The sequence below is a fragment of the Drosophila grimshawi genome, unplaced genomic scaffold, assembly GCF_018153295.1.
Source record: "Drosophila grimshawi isolate 15287-2541.00 unplaced genomic scaffold, ASM1815329v1 contig_311, whole genome shotgun sequence".
In the NCBI taxonomy this organism is placed as follows: domain Eukaryota; kingdom Metazoa; phylum Arthropoda; class Insecta; order Diptera; family Drosophilidae; genus Drosophila; species Drosophila grimshawi.
The window spans coordinates 26,269,121-26,288,296 of record NW_025063098.1 but is presented as its reverse complement, the minus strand read 5'-3'; the positions used below and the strand labels follow the sequence as shown (position 1 = coordinate 26,288,296).

Sequence of the window (19,176 nt, the reverse complement as noted above, 5' to 3'; positions counted from 1 at the left end):
ATTGAGAGTAATGTCGAGATACACAGAGAAAAAATATGGCCAGACACTAAAATGCAATTATAATAGAAACTATCAAAAGAGAGCAAAACAGAAAAAAAAAACAAAAAATTAAAAATATATATTCAAAGACTGATATCGTTAATTCTAACATGAACAAACTTAAAGCTACTTTGCATAAAAAAAATCGGATATGTTCTTTTAAACTATTGCTAAAAATCAATTTTGATTTCTGATATTCGAAGTGATTTTACTTTTAGTCTGATTTTCTATTACATTTTTTCTGTGTGCAGAGTTTGGCGAACATGAGAGGGAGAGCAAAGAAAAGGTTGGCGAAGACAAGGCGCTGGCAAAAGCCATTCAATGGCAAGGCAAACACTCGAAACGCTGAAACATTGAAGCGCTGGCAAACTATTGAGCCATTGAATGGACACAGCCATTGCGCCCAGTCCAGTTGCTAGCCTATCTTGCCATCGTCCTGCTCGTCCTGTTGGTCTTCTTAGGCCCTTCGTTTCGTCTGTGTGCCGTTTTGCCTTTGCCGCCATCTTGCTGCTTGGCTGCGTCTGGCCAACAAAAGTGAAAACTTGCCGGCGACAATTATTCAATTGGAAAATTGAGCCTTTTTTTTACAGATAGGAAAGAAAAAGCGAGCGCGTTAAATGCCACGCCTTAGTCCAGACAGCACCGCCTGCAATCCAGCCCACCAAATAATGTTTTCTTCGTTTTATTTAATTTAATTCGAATTCGTGTGCGCTTTAAAAAGCCAATTTTTGTTTTATTTTATTTTTTTCGTCGGCTTTCGACTAGCGCCAATAATAAATTGAGTCGATTCCCCGAGGGATTTGGGGGCTGGCACAGCTGCAACCGCAAAGGCTAACAAACTATGGGCAAAAGGAGGGGCACCATTGTTAACCACAAGTCCCACACACTCACACACACATACACACACACACACACATACATATACATATTCTACATGGCACATGGGATGCTTCTTCATTGTCTGCTCTGTGGCGCATCTGGCGCTCAACATGTTTGATTTTTGGCGCTGACCAGACACTTCAGCTGTAGCCAGGCCAGAGCCCCCCTGGTCTGACTTTTGAGGCAGCTACAGTTTTTTGTTGCGCTTTTTTCACTCTGTTGTTGTGGGCAGCGCAGGCAGTACACCGAGAAAAAAATTGCATACTAACATCAAGTCTCAAGCAAGCAATTGAAACTGTTTACTTACAAGAAAACCTCAAAGAATAAAATCTGAAACCTTTTACTAGAATAATGTATATAAAACTGATTATGAATCAGGAATTTGGCTCTTCGTCAATTTTCATGATCGAAATTGTGTAATACTTAAGTATTTATCTCTGTGTAGATATGTTAACTGCTGGCATGTTTTATTTATAGTATTTTGGCTTGGCCAAAACATCCCCTGGTGACCAGAAGAAAACGAGCGTGAGATGCTCGCCAGCCCTTTTGTATTGGGCATGTTTTATTGTTGTTGCGTCATAAACTTAATGGCTGGCATGTGTGAAGCACACACGACCCAAAAGCCGTGTGGCACTCACTATTGGCAGCGCCCTCTCGAATTTATGTTAAACCTTTTGCTGACCAAACCAAAAAGGACAAACCAACTCACTGAAATGAGCTGCTGAAAGCGATATTGTAAGTTCTCATTTGGGAATTGAAAGACCCCTGCTGATATTGAGCTGGCCTCGGCGATAATCTGTATATGACAGTTACTGTGCAGCAGCTTAAAAGGTCGAAAACAGGAGCTCAACTTAAGTCGTCTTAACTATTCCTGCAATGTTAATAATGTTTGAAAAACTAATTGTCAAATGAATGACTGAAATGTTGAGTGCATTACAAGGATAAGCCACAGAATCAAAGTGTACATGGACATGGCTGACACACTGACAGTGACAGCTGTTAAACTCATAATGGAATGCCATGGAGTGTCCTGTGAAATTGCATTAGAAATACGAGTGCGTGTGCATCATCATCTGGACATTGCACATGTTGCCTCACATTAAACAATGACTCGTAAAATACTATACACGAACAACAGATACACATCCTTATTGTTGCAAGTTGCCGTCACTTTGCCTCCTGCTGCCTGCTGTGTGCTGCATGCTGCATGCTGCCTGCTGTTGATGTTGATGTTGTTGTCTTTTGCATTGTTGTCAATGCTTTTACGCAAGGACATAAGTAGAAAAGTGCATTTTAAAAATGCATAAGCAACATGAGCACTCATGAAATTGTTCTTGGTTTCCATTTACTTGGACAACCAGAGCTGTCACAGCTTCCCGGACAACGAAAACTTTTCGGCGAGTGTAGCTCGTAAATAGAATACTTGATGAGGAGCTTGTAATCTCTCATAATAGCCTGGCACCTATTAAAAATGAAATACCTTATGTGCTTTATGTACTTATTCCATTAAAATTAAATTGTATTTTGTGGAACAAATTAGGATTTTGTTGCAAATTTAAGAAAATGCAAGTCTAAGTTTTCTTGTCATTTTTTATGAACGCTGATAAAAACCTGTAGAAAATCGTATTTAAATGTTTATCATAATATTTTATTGGTTAAAATGGTAAACGAAAATCTTTAAAAAATACTTTCAATTTTAATTTAATATGACCAAAATCGATATGCACAAATTTATACAATATTTATTCTGTTGAAAATATGTACGCGATGGGATTTCAGTATCTACAAAAAGATACTAAGTATGTAGAAAATGTTAACTTAATTTTAATAAATTTATTGACATTTTGGGGTCCCTTAACTTAACCCACAGCCATAACAAATTTCCTTAACTTAATTTTTACTGCATTCGTTACAATTTTAAGCATCCCTTAAGGCCCAACCGTAGCAGCAGCAACAACCAAAAACAAAAACAACAACGCACTAATATAGATGGGATCGTAATGAACTACACCCTATGCATGCCTAACAGCCTTTAACCAACTTATGGCTTAAAATCAACGTAACATGTAAAGGCCGCAATGGCCAACAATTAATCACGTAACTCGGCGCAAACCCGGAAAAACTTGTGTATTTAAGTCCCAAAAGGTTTTGCCAGGACCAAGACGCCGCCCAGACACTGCCTGGCCAACAGGCAACAGAGACAAGGGTCTCTGGTTATTGGTTCTGCCCTTGTAAGTCAGCCAGCTAGCCAGCCGGTTGGCGAGTTCAATAAATTACGTTCGCTTTGCTGGGAATCAATGATGTATATGAGACGGAGGCATCAAAGACTGGTGATTTCTAGATGAACCATGCCATGCCAGGCCATGGGATGATTATGTTGATGCTAATGATGATTAGGTCTTTGGCTTAAATATCTTAATCAAATTATGCTTACTTTGATGTTTCTTGAAGGAGTAGCTATTGCCAACAGCCAAGCCCACTTAATGAGCTTACATTTTTACACCACCACTCCAATCGTCCCATATACTGAAGTTGTCTGATATTTTTACCAAAGCGCTTTTCCTGTCAGCTGTCTGCGCTCAACTTTTGCCCCAGCAACTTAATTAGTGAGCGGCAAGTGGAAAACAAGAAGAAAAAATACCATAACATATGCGACACACACATGTGTGTGTGTGTGTGTGTGTGTGTTACAGTTGCTGTCTAAAGACAACGAGGGCGGCGACACTTTTGGTACTCCCCCAAACAACAACACCATCCACTTCTCAGCTAAATCCCAGCAGCTTCTTTTGGGCAACTTAATCAACGCCGTTGCCGCAAAAACTTTTGGGTTACGTGACTAACCCAGTTTGACACGACGCAACGGGGAATTGCGTGCAAATCACAAAATGAATCTGAATCAAGGCGCTGAAGTGCAACATCTTTTTGAGTTTAATATAATTAACACACAGTTTATGCTTGCCATGTGCACCCACTGGGTTTTATCTTGCAGTTGCAGCTACACTTGCAACGCAATGCTAGTGCAACTCTCTACAAGCCTTATTCCAAGCACTTCAAAATAGGTAAGAGGAAAATGTTCTAGTTCTTGGTTTTAGAACTTAAATGCTTGGAATGCTGCATTACCTTTAGGATTTTCGGGATTACAAAATAAAATGTTTTTGAATGAATGTTCCGCTCCAGATTTATTTGCAGCACTTTCGACATTTTTTCTCTGAGTGTTGGGGATTATCTAAGTAGCTGTTTCTCAGGCGCAACTTTGTACGTAATTTGTCACTGGCTGCAGCTTATTTGCTAACAGGAAAAAAAAAACAAAACTCGCAACAGCTTTTATAAATTTCTGAAATGTATCTGTATCTGTGACAGTGTATCTGCAGCTATGTATCTTTAGCTGTCTCTGTCTCTGTCTCTCTTTAGCTGCTATTGCTGTCTCTTTCTCTCTCTCTCTCTCTCTCTTCGCCAATTGCATTGTGCGTTTAATTGCGCTGCTTGGCTTAAACGTGCGCTGACCTTTGACAACGACACACACACACACACACACTCACTCACACAGACTTGTTTGTGTTTATAACGGCATTATGAGTTTTAAGCTGCTGCAAGCAAATAAAGCCAGAAAAGTAACAGAAGCAAAAACATAAAAAATATAAGCAAAAGAGGGAAATAAAAACAAAAAACACGCAGCCGTTTCCAATGTCAGGAGACAAAACGACGACAAGTGGAGAGAAGTGGCGGGAAGTGCCGGGAAAGAGGCAGAACAAGTGTAATGAAGAAAAAGGAAGAAAAAGGAAAAAGGCAATGGCAGCAACATCGTGTCGCAGTCGTCAGTCGACATCGTCGTCGACGGCGTTATGCACAAAACAAGCCAGAGCCAAAATGCTCAAAACAGATTTATGTCCATGCCGACAATGTGCCGCACCGTACCACACCGCCTTGTCCCGCCTAGCACCCGGACTTGGCTTGGCTCATACCAATTGAGGCTGAAACGTTCATGCTGGCGCATCTTCACCTAACTGAAAACACATTCAACAAACGAGATTTGCGTAATTCCTGCAGCTCAGTCAAGGTTCGTCTCGGTTTACTGTTTGTCGGTTTGTCGGTTTGTACTCGCTGTCGAGTAATGCCTCAACGTTCTTTTGCATACACTTCACGAAAGGGGGTCGCTAACGAGCACTCATCAAGTTTGCAACACGATAAGTAAAGTTTTAAGCTGATTTAAGTGAAATCATAAGAACTCTGTCAAGCTCTGAAAATAAGTCACAAATTTCACTTGCTATGTTAAATGTCTGTAGATATTAATAATAACTAAATTTGAAATGGTTTAACATTTTAATTCTGCTGATTGTTTATTAAGCTGTTAAATATTAATTGTTTTCAGGCTTATACTGTTAATCCAACAATCCAGTATTGTTCTCAGCGTTCACATTTAATAATATGTGAATAGGTTAATTAAAATTATGGTCAACTGACATGCGCTTTGACAATAACATGATGAAATTAATTGAAGCTTACTTTCTGTAAAGGTTTTATTGATAAGATAATCTGGTTAAAAAATGATCAATAAAAGTCCATAAGATTATATATTTGGCACATTGCTGGTAGTTGGTATTCGATTCACTCGCGCTTCTATCATTTTAGAGTAATCTTTTTTAAAGAGTACCACATTTGCAGTTACCTCTTTTTGTGTTGTAGCTGTTTTTTTATTTGTTCACTCAGAGCTTTGAGGCGTGCTGTCTGCTTACGGGAGTTTTATTTCGTATGCCACGCCAGGCACAAAGCCTGACAATATGGATGGGTTTAGCAGCAGTTCAGCATCAACTTGCAACTTGCTGCTTGCTGCTGGCTGCTGGCTGCTGACTGCTTGCTTCTTGCAACTTGCTGCTCACAGCTTCCGCTACGAATGCCATATGAGTTAAGAGCAGCTGCTCGACCATTCTCATAGCGGCACTTTTTGCTTTCTAGGCTATGTCAGTTGTTAGTTGTTAGATATTAGATGTCAGTTGTCAGCTGTCGGTCGCCTGTTCGTTGGTCCCGTTGACATTTGTCGCATCTTTTTTTGGCTTTGACTCAGCTCTGCACCAGCTCACTTGTGGTACAGGGCAATCAATGTATACACATGTACAAATGTCCATGCATATATGGAGCTACACTTTTAGAAAATAGCGAACTTTTCAACCAAATCAACACCAAACGTTATCAAGATTAAATATCACAAACCAGGGAAGAAAATTCTTATGTCAGCAATTTTCGATTAAGACAAGAAATTATGATCTTATTTCGTTTTTAAGTATATATAATAATTTTAAATTTTGAGATATACTTAAAATTTTATTTTAAGGCCATTGGTAATTCTGTCCAACTGAGAACAGTATTTTTGTTGGAGTGTATTTGCGTGACCAGCCCATTTGCTGTTTGTTCTGTGAAATATTGCACATGCAACTGTTCAACTTGTCGACTGTTTTCCGGCAGCAGCAATAGCAACTTCAGCCACAGCAACATGAAAAGCAAGAGCTACGACTTCCGCTGCTGTTGCTGCTGCTGGTGATGCTGCTGTTGCTGTTGCTGTTGTCGAGACGACGTCAACGCCTCGACTTGGGATCTCACCTGCATCACTTGCATTTTCCGGCACAACGCAGCAAGCCGCACGCAAAACGTTGGCGAGACAACAGACACAGCACAAAATTGTTGGATATCATTGTTTGACTGGCTGGCTGGCTGGCTGGCAGAGCTGCCTGGGACGGATGGCTGGCAAATATTTTGCGCTAATCCTCGCACATCAAAAGCGAGTGAAAGAAACAAACAAAAACAAAAGACGAAGAAACCTATAAAACGAGGGGAGAAAAAAGAGCCAAGTTGGTCCATGGACAGTGGACTCACCTTGAATTTGTTTGGCTTGTATGCGCCATTCAAACGCTTGGATAAACAAACGGCACAGCGAGAGATACCGACAGACATAGGTCGCAAAATGTCTAGAAGTGGTCTTTATTGGTCTTGTCTGTGCTCCAGTCCAGACTCTCAGTACAGCTCAGCTCAGCTGAGCTCAGCTCACTTCAGTTCAGTTCAGCCCAGCGCAGACCACCAAGTGAGTGAGTTATCTGATGGCAGTCATGTGGCCCCTCTCAACTGCCAGTTTGTCTTTTTCTATCCATCGCTGTATGCTTTTCTGTGTATTTGCGTTTAAAGTTTTTTGATTGAATTGTTGCAAATTGTTTGCAAATCTATTTCGATTCTCTTTGCCGGCCACGGCCCCCATATCGAACAATTGCTTTTTGTCTTGTCTCCGAGGCATTTGCGGCCACGCAGATACATATACCATATATATATATGCAGATATACAAAGAGTCGTAACCAACCGACCAACCGACCAACTCGACATGACACTGAGTTATGGTTCTGACAGCTGCACAAAAAAAAAACCAACATCGACTGCCACAAAAAGCAAAAAACGATGAACGACGGCTTTTAACCCAGCCCAGTTCTTAAAATTGTTTTTATTTTTCTGTTTCTGTTAGATAATCCTATTAGCAACCAAAGCGCAACTTCAGCAACAGATAAAGTAATTACACCCCAACCCAAGAAAAGATGCTTCGCTGAGTTTTGCCAAAAGGTAAAATGTTTAACTTTTAGGCACAACCTTTTTATTAATTGCAACCTTTTATACACTTACAGAAAGGGTATATCGCAATGCTTATTAAAAAGGTCTATACTTTTCATAACTATTTATCTACAAATATTGTAAAGCTTTAGCTAATAGTTCTTCGGGTGATAAAAATAAGGCAAGCATTTGATATTGCCGTATAAAAATGATATTCCTGGATATAAAAAAAATTCAATCATTTTTTTCTGATACTTGCTGAACTGTGAACAAAGCCTACTGTTTATTTAGCTATGAGAAAACCTGCTTATCTAGAATATTATTTATTTTATTTACATATACAGTTTTTGATATCTTTTAATTAGTTTTACGATCTATAAATACACATCTTATTCTCTTAAGTATTTTCCAACTTTTAACTATCAGCACGTTCTCTTATCTAAATATTACGATTTTTTATGTTTCCAGTAAACGTAAAATTATAATAAAGTCTACCAGATATCTCTTAAGTATATCAACAAATTAAAGTTACTTTATAGGTCGTTAATTTGGCAAAACACCCTTTTTTCATTTATTTTTCAAATCTCTACCCTTTTCCAATTTCATTTGACAGGCCAAATCAATGGTCTGTCATTGGTAGAAACGTCCGACTTATATTTACATTACCATTACCAAGGAAATGTTGGCCTTAAGCACATTTACAGGTGCGGGTGTGGTGCCAAATCTGGCGAAAGGTGGGGAGGGCAACATTTATTTAGCTATTAAATACGCTTCATGGGCTTTTCTTATTTTCATTATCAATTTGAAAGCGCGCTGGCCGAGCTGTAAAAAAGCTTTTAACTTAATTATGTTGGCCATAAACTGCAGGTTTATTTGGCCAGCTTTTGGCGTGTGAACGCTTTGGAACGAGGCGAGTCTAATTAAATGTCGCCTGGGGTATAAAGTCTAGTATACCGCCGACGAAAATGTATACACAACACACACACACACACAATTGTATACCACAGATATATATATATTTTTTTATTTTTTTCTATGTTTTTTTTTTTTATTTTTTGGACTGCAGCGAGCTGCCTTGCGCTGAAGTGTTTGCTCGTGAAATACTTGAAGCAATCATTTTTTTGACCATTTCGGCTTGTCATTGTGGCCAGTTGTGAAGTGTCTTGAATGATTTACATAAATTCTGAAATGGCCATGCGGCAAGAGCAGCACCCTGTATTGACAAACAGACAAAAAAACCTACACGCTATTCCAAAGTGTTTTAATTTAAACCGTTAACATATAATTTTATATATTTAACCTTATATAACAAAAGCAGCAGCGCGATAAAGTAAACTCGGCTGGGGCACTTGAAGTTGTATGTCGCTTGTTTCTTCTGGGCCCTGGCCAAATGTCATTAGCATGTAAGCATGATAAATGGCCAAAATGTGCGCCAGCAGACTGCGCTTTATATTTGGCTACAAAAATGTACTTATGTTTCTAGTTGAATTTGTCTGGGCTCTGGGATCTGAGGCGAGCCAAGTCTAGGCATGAAGTCGTCAAAACCATTTGTCACTGTTTTGCCACGTTTTTTTTTTTTTTTGGGAGCTGGAGCTGAGCTTTAAAGACCCAAGCACAACTGGGCAGCTCCATTACTTAGCTATTGTCGCGGCTTTAAGTTCATTTTTCTTTCAATTGTGTGGAATTTGTAAGACAAGTTGAGTTTTCTTGGCGCTTTTTTGTTTGCTTATTCTATTAACTTTGTTGAACAAATAAATGAAGAGCTTATTAAATGAATCTTGATATCTATGAATTATTTCAGTTATGAGATACGCAACACTTGAAAGTTGAAAGACCATATGAGTTAAGGAGCCTCCTAAATTTTAATTCTTACTTTTATTTGTTCTTGATTCATTAATTTAAACATTTTAGCTTTTTGATTTATGAGCAAATATTTTGATCGCGCTTTAGCTGTGTGATTTATGAGAAAATAATTAAATACATTAATCGCATTAAGGCTTCCATTTGTATATATTTCTTAGAATTTTCTACTTCATATTTATTTTTAGGTCTTAGACAAAGGTTTCTCCTCTTTATGCTAGAATTTATTGTGTATATTAATTTAAATTTCTGCTAAAGAGCACATCATCATTAAATTGATATTATCTCCTATTTTTTTAGTTTTTCCTTTTTTACACAATTCAATCTTGAGATTTATGTTCAGCTACTCTAACTCATCAGCTGAAACACGTCCAATTAATTAAAAATGATGAGGCAAGAAACAACAGACTGCAAAACCCAAAATACACACACAAACACGTACACAGCATCAACAACAGTTTCATCAACACAGTTGCCACATAAACCAACAAAGATACGGCTATGCTAAGGCGTGCGATGCTCGTAGATATGTGTCGTTGGTATCATGGTCACAGTCATAGCTATCATATCTATGTGTGAATTGTGTGTGTTTGTGTGTTGTCTTCCCAGCGCTCACTCACAAATATAGCAAAAATCAATCATACGCAACGTGCGCTCGCTGCTCGTCATGGCAATGAAATATCGATTACGACACATTGGCGAGGCGGTCGCAACAGTCGCAACAACATTGACTGATGTCGCGGATGTCGAGTATTCGTATCTCAAAATTCTTTGTTTTTGTTGTTGTCGTGGTTGCTGTTTCTGTTTCTGTTTGTCGGATAACAGCAGGCACAGCACTTTTCGAGTGCGTCGCAATGAAATGCAAAACGAGTCAACCGCAAGCTACTGCGAAAGCAATAGCAACAGCAACTGCCCCTCTGTCAGCCTACCACCTGCCACCTGCCACTTTTTGCCCATCCCTGGACCACCGCTGTCCATACCTTTTTTCATTTCATTAACGCTACTGCAGTCGCGGCGACTTTAAGTGCGTGTGCTTAGTGCCATCGGCAGCCGTCAAAAGCAGCGACAAAGCAGACACAGCAGCCATCGACATGGTTGCCACATTGACAGACAGACAGACAGACAGACAGACGGGCGACACACAGGCAGATAGCCAGATAGGCAGACAGCTGGGCAAGTGCGCGCGTAAATAAAATTACGTTTACAGCAAAGGCGGCCACACGCATTTCTATGCCTCGACAGCTATGAATATGTAAATGGGTATACAAGGTTTGTAAGACCCAAGTAAGGTGTGTACTTAAGTTTGACTAAAGATGCTATATAAGAGTATCATCAACAGATAAAGCCTTTGAAGCAGCTAAAGGACTGAATTTAATTCTGACTAAAAGATGAAATATAAAAGTATTATCCACAGAGAAAACCTTTGTTGTAACTTAAATTTAATGCAGGAATTTTAAGATACTCTTTCATATTGAGTACCTAGTTAAATATACTCTTTTAGTACATCAGTCAACTATAGTTAACCAAAACTAAACTTTAATCAAATACATATTCTATGGAGACCTTCTAACTATAGAACAGTTTAATCAACTTATTATATTTGTGTGCACGTATTTAATAGAGTATCCAACAGTCGAGAATATTTTACTACTCCATTTGCATAGTTGACTACTTTTTTTTATTATTTTGTTTAGCATCGACTGTCTGCGTTGCGGTGCACTTTGTGTCGCGTATTTTTCATTCATGGTTGATTTTTTGGTATTTTGTCGGCGGGGCCTTTTATCAATCATCGAGCTGACGTGGTACGTGAGCCTCTCGGCCAATAATTGCATGCGATAAGTTGCCCAAGTGCAGGCAAGAGACAAATGTGCACCGCACAACCACAACACACACCATACCACACCACACACCGCACCGTCGCGCACCGCACTTGCGACGGAGTTTGAACCAATTGCAATTGCTGTCCCTGTTGCCAGTTTAAACTCATTAATAATGACCCGAGGCGTGCGCCAGCAACGACTACGACAACGACGACGATGACGATGACGATGATGATGACGATAGCGACGACTACTGCCAGTGGTTGTCCGCTCTCGGTTGCCATTGTCAAATTGTGGGACACGCCCACCGCCACACAAAACGCCTGAATCGCAACACATGTCTAATGCGCAATTTATGCTGGCCAACAGGCTGATTTTCAACTAGGCAGCGCGAGTTGAGGAGTTGAGGAGTTGCGGGTAGAGGAATGGTGCTTTAAAGCCGCTTGTTTTCAGTCGATTTGGTGGCTTACTGTGCAACTTGCAGCTTGTTGTAGCTGGTGCACTTAGAGAAATAATTTGAGAGCATTTAGCACTTCATGAAATAACAAAGCGAATACAAAATTTCTTTAAATTTCAAATTGGTCTGAACTAACTTGGTTTTTTTAAGTCTAAATATGTCATAGATCAATGGAATAAGATATTTCATAGGTTAACTACTCGATATCATATTTGAAGCACTGTGCAATTCTTAATTCCTATTTTATAATTGTTTTCTTCGTGCCACATTTTAAGAACACAACGATTGGAATTATTAATTAAATACCGGCATTTTTCTGCAAGTGTAGGAGCGAGTGTTGTCGTAGTTGTTGTTGGTAATTGCTGCATGTGCTTGTAAAATTATTATAAATGTCTTGTTGATGAGCTGTGATTATTAACGTATACGTGCCTCAATTTTTGTTGCAGCCGCAGCTGTTATTGCATTAAAAAACTTAAAGCCACATGCAACATGCAACTTAGCAGCTCAACGCGACGCCAAGTGTCATTAGTCAGTTCGTGGAATTGCTAACTAACTAGCCTGTCGCTCCACTTGGCCCGCCCGATCAATCTGGAATGAACTGGAACACTATGCCGTGGGCGATTTACCGATCAACTGCTCTGATTATGCAGATACACGTTAGTATATTTATGCTTGAGTTGTACTTGTAGTATCTTCTGCCTGCTTGCCTGCCTGTCTGCCTGCCTGCCTGACTGCCTGACTGCCTGCCATATAATTAACCTCTCTGCGAGTCTGCTGCCCCTTGCTGCTCATTATGTCGCAGACCCCACAGGCAACCTTGATGACATGCATTTGCATAAGATAATGTGTAAGTATGCTTATCATGTCACATTGTATTCCATTTATCAGAGATGCTCTTGAGATGCTCAAAAAGCTTGTTGCCCTCTCAGAAAATCTAAATAAAACATTCCTTTGCGTATTCAATTTAAGTGTTTCTATTTCTGTTAGTTTCCTTTTTCGCTGTAGTCTACTTTTCTTTATTGATAAAATGTCTTCTTTAAAGGCATTTAATACATTTCAGATAGCTAATCATTTAATTTATTCGCTAGCACAAATAAAAATATGGAAAACGTCATATATATTTATTTTCATTTAATGTTAAAAACAACATCTTTATCGAAATAGATTTATTATGAAATATATATATTTATGTACACATTTCTTGATGCTTAACATTTTATTTAAGGCAATTTATCGCTTGTCCAATTAATTGGGTATACAGTCATTTTCGACTTCTCCTATTATTTATATAACTTTCATATTTTATTTCCAGCTCGTGTAATAAAAATGTTCTCAATTTGTGCAGTAATCAAAAAAATATTTTTCAATTAAAAGCCAGCTTCAAATTGATGGCCATGGACAATGTCTTCGATTTCATGGGCATTTTATGTATAAATATATCACAAATTTATTTATATTGCACGCTTGGATGAAATTTTGCAAAGGTTTGCTAAAATCAAAGAGCGGAAACCAGGCCACACACAAAAATACATATATACACATGAGAAAATCACAACTATTTATTTGATTTGTCCGCACAATGATGCCAACTATGAGATGGCGTGCAACATCAGCAGAATTTTCTAACACACAGACAGAGGCACAGACAAAAGGCAGCAACGAAGAGGCAGCTTGGCGCTGTCAGATCTCTCAGAGGTCTCATCTCACAGTTCTTCTCGTCGCTGACGACCCATTTAATTTGGCAAACGTGCGCAGTTTTAAAGCAAGGGGCAAACCACACAGGCTGTGTGGCATGGTGGCACGGTGGCACGATACTAACATCAGCGCAGCACAAGCAGCAGCCAGCGACGTGTGAATGATGACACTTTGCATGTTTGCCAAGCAAGCAAGCAGTAAAGGCTCTTTCTCTGAACTAAATATTGATGAGGGTGCCCAGAGATGGGGGCACTACGGCTGACGGTTAGCATATGGCAGCACGTGCAAAGTATGCAACACTTTTATGCTCTATACCCTTTAAATATGGCGAAAAGGGGTATTATGATATGCTGTGATTGAATGTGTTTGGCTGAAGAACGTATTTCGATATCCTTTATTTGCCAATCATTTTCAATTTTAATCTAATTATTCATTTTGAATTTAAAATAAAGTTTAATTTTAGATTTTACTAAACAATGAATTTCTTATTAATCATAATAGAAAATGTGTTTGTATACAGATAACAAACCACAAATGTATCTTTTAGGCCAAGTAGAGGGTATCTGATAGTCGAACGCAAACTTGTTGCCAATCGACATAAATCACATGCCATGTGGAGCGACAGAGGAAAGAGCGAAGAGGGTGTTTAGTTTTTGGGGCATTATTCTTGTCATTGTTGTTGTTGTTGTTGTCGCTGGTTAGGTGGCGCTGATGCGAACACTAAAGGGCGTCAGATTGTGGCGCAAAAACTCACCTTGATCTCGTGTATGAAGTCGGTTTCATCCAGCAAATTAATGCGCACGGACATTATCCGCGAGGGTCGACACAGGCAATTCATGATGTTTACTTTGTATTGTTTGCTTTGTCACCTCGTTGGAAATTGTTCAAGCGAAATGTGTCTGTGTCGCGTTGTCACTCAAAGTAGTCGGCATCTTTCGCGTGAGATAGCTGCAAGATAAGGATACATATATTGTAGTATATACATGTATGTGGCGATATAAGTGAGTGCGAGTTGTCTAGAAAGTGGCAATTAAACTGTGTACATAATTAATAAATAGTTTTTGATGTGATTTGCTATCATTCAAGACATGGTGCATGCTGCATGTATGCTGCATGTCTGCTGCTTGTTGCAAGCTGCAATTAGCCAGCTGTAAACTGGTTTGAGATACACTTCACAGATATATATGTGGCATCGCTCAGACATAGCCTACTGGCGATGACAGTCAAGAGTTGGTGGCTTGTTTTAATAACTCTTTTTGGCTTGAACTTATATTAAAGCCACTGTGGCACTTATCTGTGGCGCAGATCGCGGCAACATCATCAACAGCAACAGAACAGCAGAGAACAGTAGAGGTAAGGACGGGCAATGACAAACCAACTGTCAGCAGTTGCCACTCCCCAGTCGAGTATTATCATTATAATTTTATAATTGCGGTTGTTGCCGACGATAAGTTTAATATGCACGAAGCTACTACAAAAACAGCAGCAGCAACAACAACAACAACAATAACAGTAACAACAACAATAGCAACAAAAGTCACTTAAGCGGATTAGTTAAAGGACGCTGACGACTCTTGCCTCTACTACTATTGCCTAAAAGCAGATTATGTCATTAGAGATACTTATATACAGTACATAGTACTATATACTGTACATAGAAAATGAAATAACGCCAGCAGCTGCGTTTGTCGCTTTAAGACCTCAGCAATTTTGTGGATTGAAACTAACTATGTATAAGCAAAGCTAATATGCTTAGCATATATTTAATTAAAACATTCATTTACATAACTATGAGCCTTAAATATTATTAGATAGTTTAAATTTTAATTAAAATCATCAATAGGAAGTTGGTCTATAAAATTATCTTATTTTAATTTAAGCAAAATTTACCTAAATTACAATATTTTTCAAAATAAAACTCAGATTTTCATTGATATAAAAACTTTGAGTTATATTTTTTATTAAAGGAATATTTAATTTGAATTTTGTTCAGTTTCCCGAAACTCTTGTACGAATAAAATCTAAAATTCTTTAAGGGTTTAGTGTAACTCAGAAATAGTTTACTGTATGCCTGCATATCCGGGCCTTTGGCTGATAATAAATTAAGTTCAAAAGTCTCAAAATGTTAAAACACAAAAAAGGTTTTGTTCTTTAGAGATTTGAGCGTTATCTGTGTGTTCACTTTGAGCCAGCTGACAGGTTTTGTGAGTGGAGCATCTGTTGCCAACTACAAAATAATTAATGTACATTTCACATAATGAATAGCAACGGCGAAAGAGCAACAGCAACAAGCAACAAACAAAAACGACAACAAAAAAATGGCAACAGCAGCCAGCGAGTCATGTTAACATTTCACATGACAGTCGTCGACAAACTGCAAGTGAGTAGTTTTTTTCATTTTTTTGTATTTTTTCTTTTTTATGAAGAGAGTTGCGGTTTATGTTTTTACTGTTGATAGTTGCGGCCATGTGAGATTTGCATGGCTCTTGCTTGGGCATAGGCTTTCATTAGTTGCCGCTGTTACCGCTGTTGCCGGCGTTGCAAGTGTTTTTGCTCTTGTTGCACAGCTGGCACATTTCACATGGATGGCGCTGCTCTCAAGGCGCTCATTACGCTAATGAAATATTATGACTAATTAATGGAAAGTCGGCTGACTGACTTGACAGACATCTGTCTGCCATCTGTATCTTTAACTTGGTCACTCTGTCAGCGCTGCAATGGCAACAACATCATCATTATGAACAACAGCAGCAACAGCAACTTGCCTCAATTAAAATCTATAAGTGCATGAATACATAACTCATCATTTATGTATATATATTTCAAATATATATGTGTGGACATATTCATGTGAATGACAGTCACTGTGAATGGCGCTGCATGTAATTTTAATTGCATTCAGTTCGTTCAACTTCAACCAGCAACAGCAACAGCAACGGCAACAACGACCAGCAACTGAGAAACAGCTACAACAGACGCTGCATGTGCCACCCACAACAGTAGCAACAGCCAGAGCATGCCACAGTGCGGCACTTGCAGCCCGCACAGCGGAAATTACAATTTACATTTGTGTATTGCATTTTTATGACAACATTTTACAAATTACGCGCGTTCTTTAATGTTCAGCTCGTTAAGCATACTTCAAATTTAAAACATTTAAACATTCTACACTCACAAAAAAGTAATAGTAACACTTTCAATCAATCAATTGCCGAAGTTAAAACAAAAACGAAATATCCAAAATTCCAGGTAACAATTTTTCAAGATTTCTGCTTGAATTTTGGCTTATAATTATAATGGTTCTCTGTGCGTAGATAATCCGTATTTGGTTCAGATATGACAGATTTGTTATAGTGTAATATATTAACTTAAAGCTTAACAGAACAACCGCAGCAAGAACCAGCGCAAACGAAAGTTAAGTCCCCAAAATCCCCAAAAGTCGAAGACATGTGATAAATATGACATTGATCGGTTTTTGAGCGCCTGCACAACCCCCAACCCCCTCCATCTACTTACTTAGCACTAAGAAAATTTATAGCTTTGGCATATTTATAGCGTCATATCTGAAGGCCTGAAACCATGCACAACAGGACATCATCAGTCGCTGTGCAAGGACACCCTCATAATTTCTTTTGCCATCAAATTTATCACCAGACAGCAAAAGTGTTTGAGGGGCGGGGCGGGGGGAAAGGGCGTGATTTTGGGCAACCCAAGAATAAACTTGGCTTGATTTGTGATAAAACAGTGTGTGTGTGTGTGTGTGTGTGTGTGTCTGTTTGTTTGTGACCTGATCGACCCCATTGCCAAATCTGTCTATTTATCAGGCATCAGCAGCCTCAAAAGAAAAACTGTGCTTTGAATTTCCGGCGGATTTTACTACTCTCAGTCGCTGTCTCTTTCTGTCTCGCTCTGTCTCGCTCTGTTGCTACTTTTCTTTTTGCCAGCTATCGTTTTGGGTTTATTATTAATAAGTACACACAGACACACACACACATACGCACACACACACACACAGAGTCATAAAGTTGACTCCATCTGACTGCATTGGCTTTCTTCGTTTTTTTCTTGGCTGCCTTCCTTGCTGACGTGCGTATCAATAACTGAAAATGTCTCAAACAGCATTTTGTCATATTTCAATGAATGCCACGCCCCCGTTTGCCCAGCGCCCCCTAGCATTTGATGTTTGCGGAAGTGACGCCGAAAAAAAAAGCACAAGCAACAGCAACGGCAACGGCAACGGCAACAGCAAAGTCAGCCAGCAAAAGCAAACAAACTTTTAGCACATGCTCAGGAATCCATCCAGCCAGCCATCCATCCATTCTACATCTGGCAACAGGATGCTGTCTGCTCCAGTTTTCTTTCTGGTCTAAACGAAATTATTTATTACTTTCGGTGCAAATGGCGGCTGGCTGTTGTTGTTGTTGTTATATGCATGGGAAGCTGCTGGTAATGATGATGAAAAACGTGAAAGCATCGAAAAGTGCAAATGGCTAAAGGTGAACCGTCGCTGTAAAGGGCAGAAGGATTGCTTTTGCAACCACCAGCCCCATACAGCTTCAGTCCTGCCCCCCACAGCACTTTAATGATGATTAAATGCTGCGTAGCCGCCCCAAGTTTTTGGGGGGGAGTTGGGCTGGCGGCTCTGACACATTTTGTCGAGCAGTGATTTACCTTTTTTTTCTCTTACTTTCTTTACATTTTCTTCATCTGTTTTATTTTGGTGCTGTTTTTTTGACTATGAAACCGAGCAGTCAAATGAGCTGGAAAATGAAGCCAGTGCTTTGGGATTTATTTTCTAAATAACTGAAATCTAATGTTGATGGACTTGAGAGCGATGTGAGCTCTCGACCAGACAAATCAAGAGTTAATATAACATACGTCTTTGATGTGTGTATATGGGGATTTGAGTACGAATCCCAGGCTGAGGGCTTACAAACAGCAAATATCCTACATAATATGGTAATTTGAATTTCAGAAATAATTGTATGCTAATAAAACCCTTGCGAGTTTCTATAGATATAATGAACTGTTAAAAAATCCATTAAAATGAGCTGAAAGCAAAAATACGTTTGTGGAGCTCTATTTATAACTATAAAGTTCAGCATCGGCAAGAGAAATATGTGCCAAATATGAGTAAGTTGCAACAATGAAAAGCTTCTGCTAAAGAAACAGCTTCTACTTCTTCAAAATTATATCACAAACTGATTTTGAACTGTAAATTTTTTCAAGAAAATCAACTCACTATAAAAATAACATGCTTGTTAAACATTAGAGTCAAGAATAATGCCAGCCAATGCCTGGCAGCCAAGTATGCGTACATAAAATAATTTTATACGCTGAATCTGCCGCTTTATGTTTCCTTATGGCCGGAACAATTATGAGCAAGCATTTACACACTGTGTGTGTTTGTGTGTGTGCGTGTGTGTTGCAATTGTGGGTTGCTGGTTGCTGGCCATAGCTGGGAGGCACTATGCATAGCTGGAGCCACAGAAGCAGGCGACCCAGCGGCCACAGGCGAGCATAAATTTTACCGCAAAGGCAACAACAACTACAACAAGAATAACATCAATTGCAACCACAAAGGCAATAACATAGGCCTTGTGCATTTAGGGGAAATGGGGCATGCAACGTGCGGCATATTGCATACCTCGGGCATTTGCAGCAATTAACACGGTCGACGGCGTGCCTTGGCGCCCACTTCGGAGCCTGCCAAACGATTTCTTGTACTCCTCTTTTATTTTTCTTTTGGCTTTTTTTTTTTTTTTTTTTTGTGTGGCACGTAATGAGCCAGGACGATTGCTTGGACTGACGGGTCTCTAATTGCATTGACGATTTCGCTT

General features: G+C 39.2%; 1 protein-coding gene across 2 annotated transcripts in view; it reads right to left on the bottom strand.

The window, feature by feature from the left end:
* The window catches only part of LOC6568583 (band 4.1-like protein 4), a 78,381-nt gene that overhangs the window by 25,396 nt on the left and 33,809 nt on the right, over positions 1–19,176 (bottom strand). For both annotated transcript variants that reach the window (XM_032740565.2, XM_043215021.1), the window contains exon 3: positions 14,091–14,284. In XM_032740565.2, coding sequence (XP_032596456.1) covers positions 14,091–14,174 — 84 coding nt within the window. In that variant the 5' untranslated portion in view covers positions 14,175–14,284. The remainder of the gene's footprint in view (positions 1–14,090; positions 14,285–19,176) is intronic.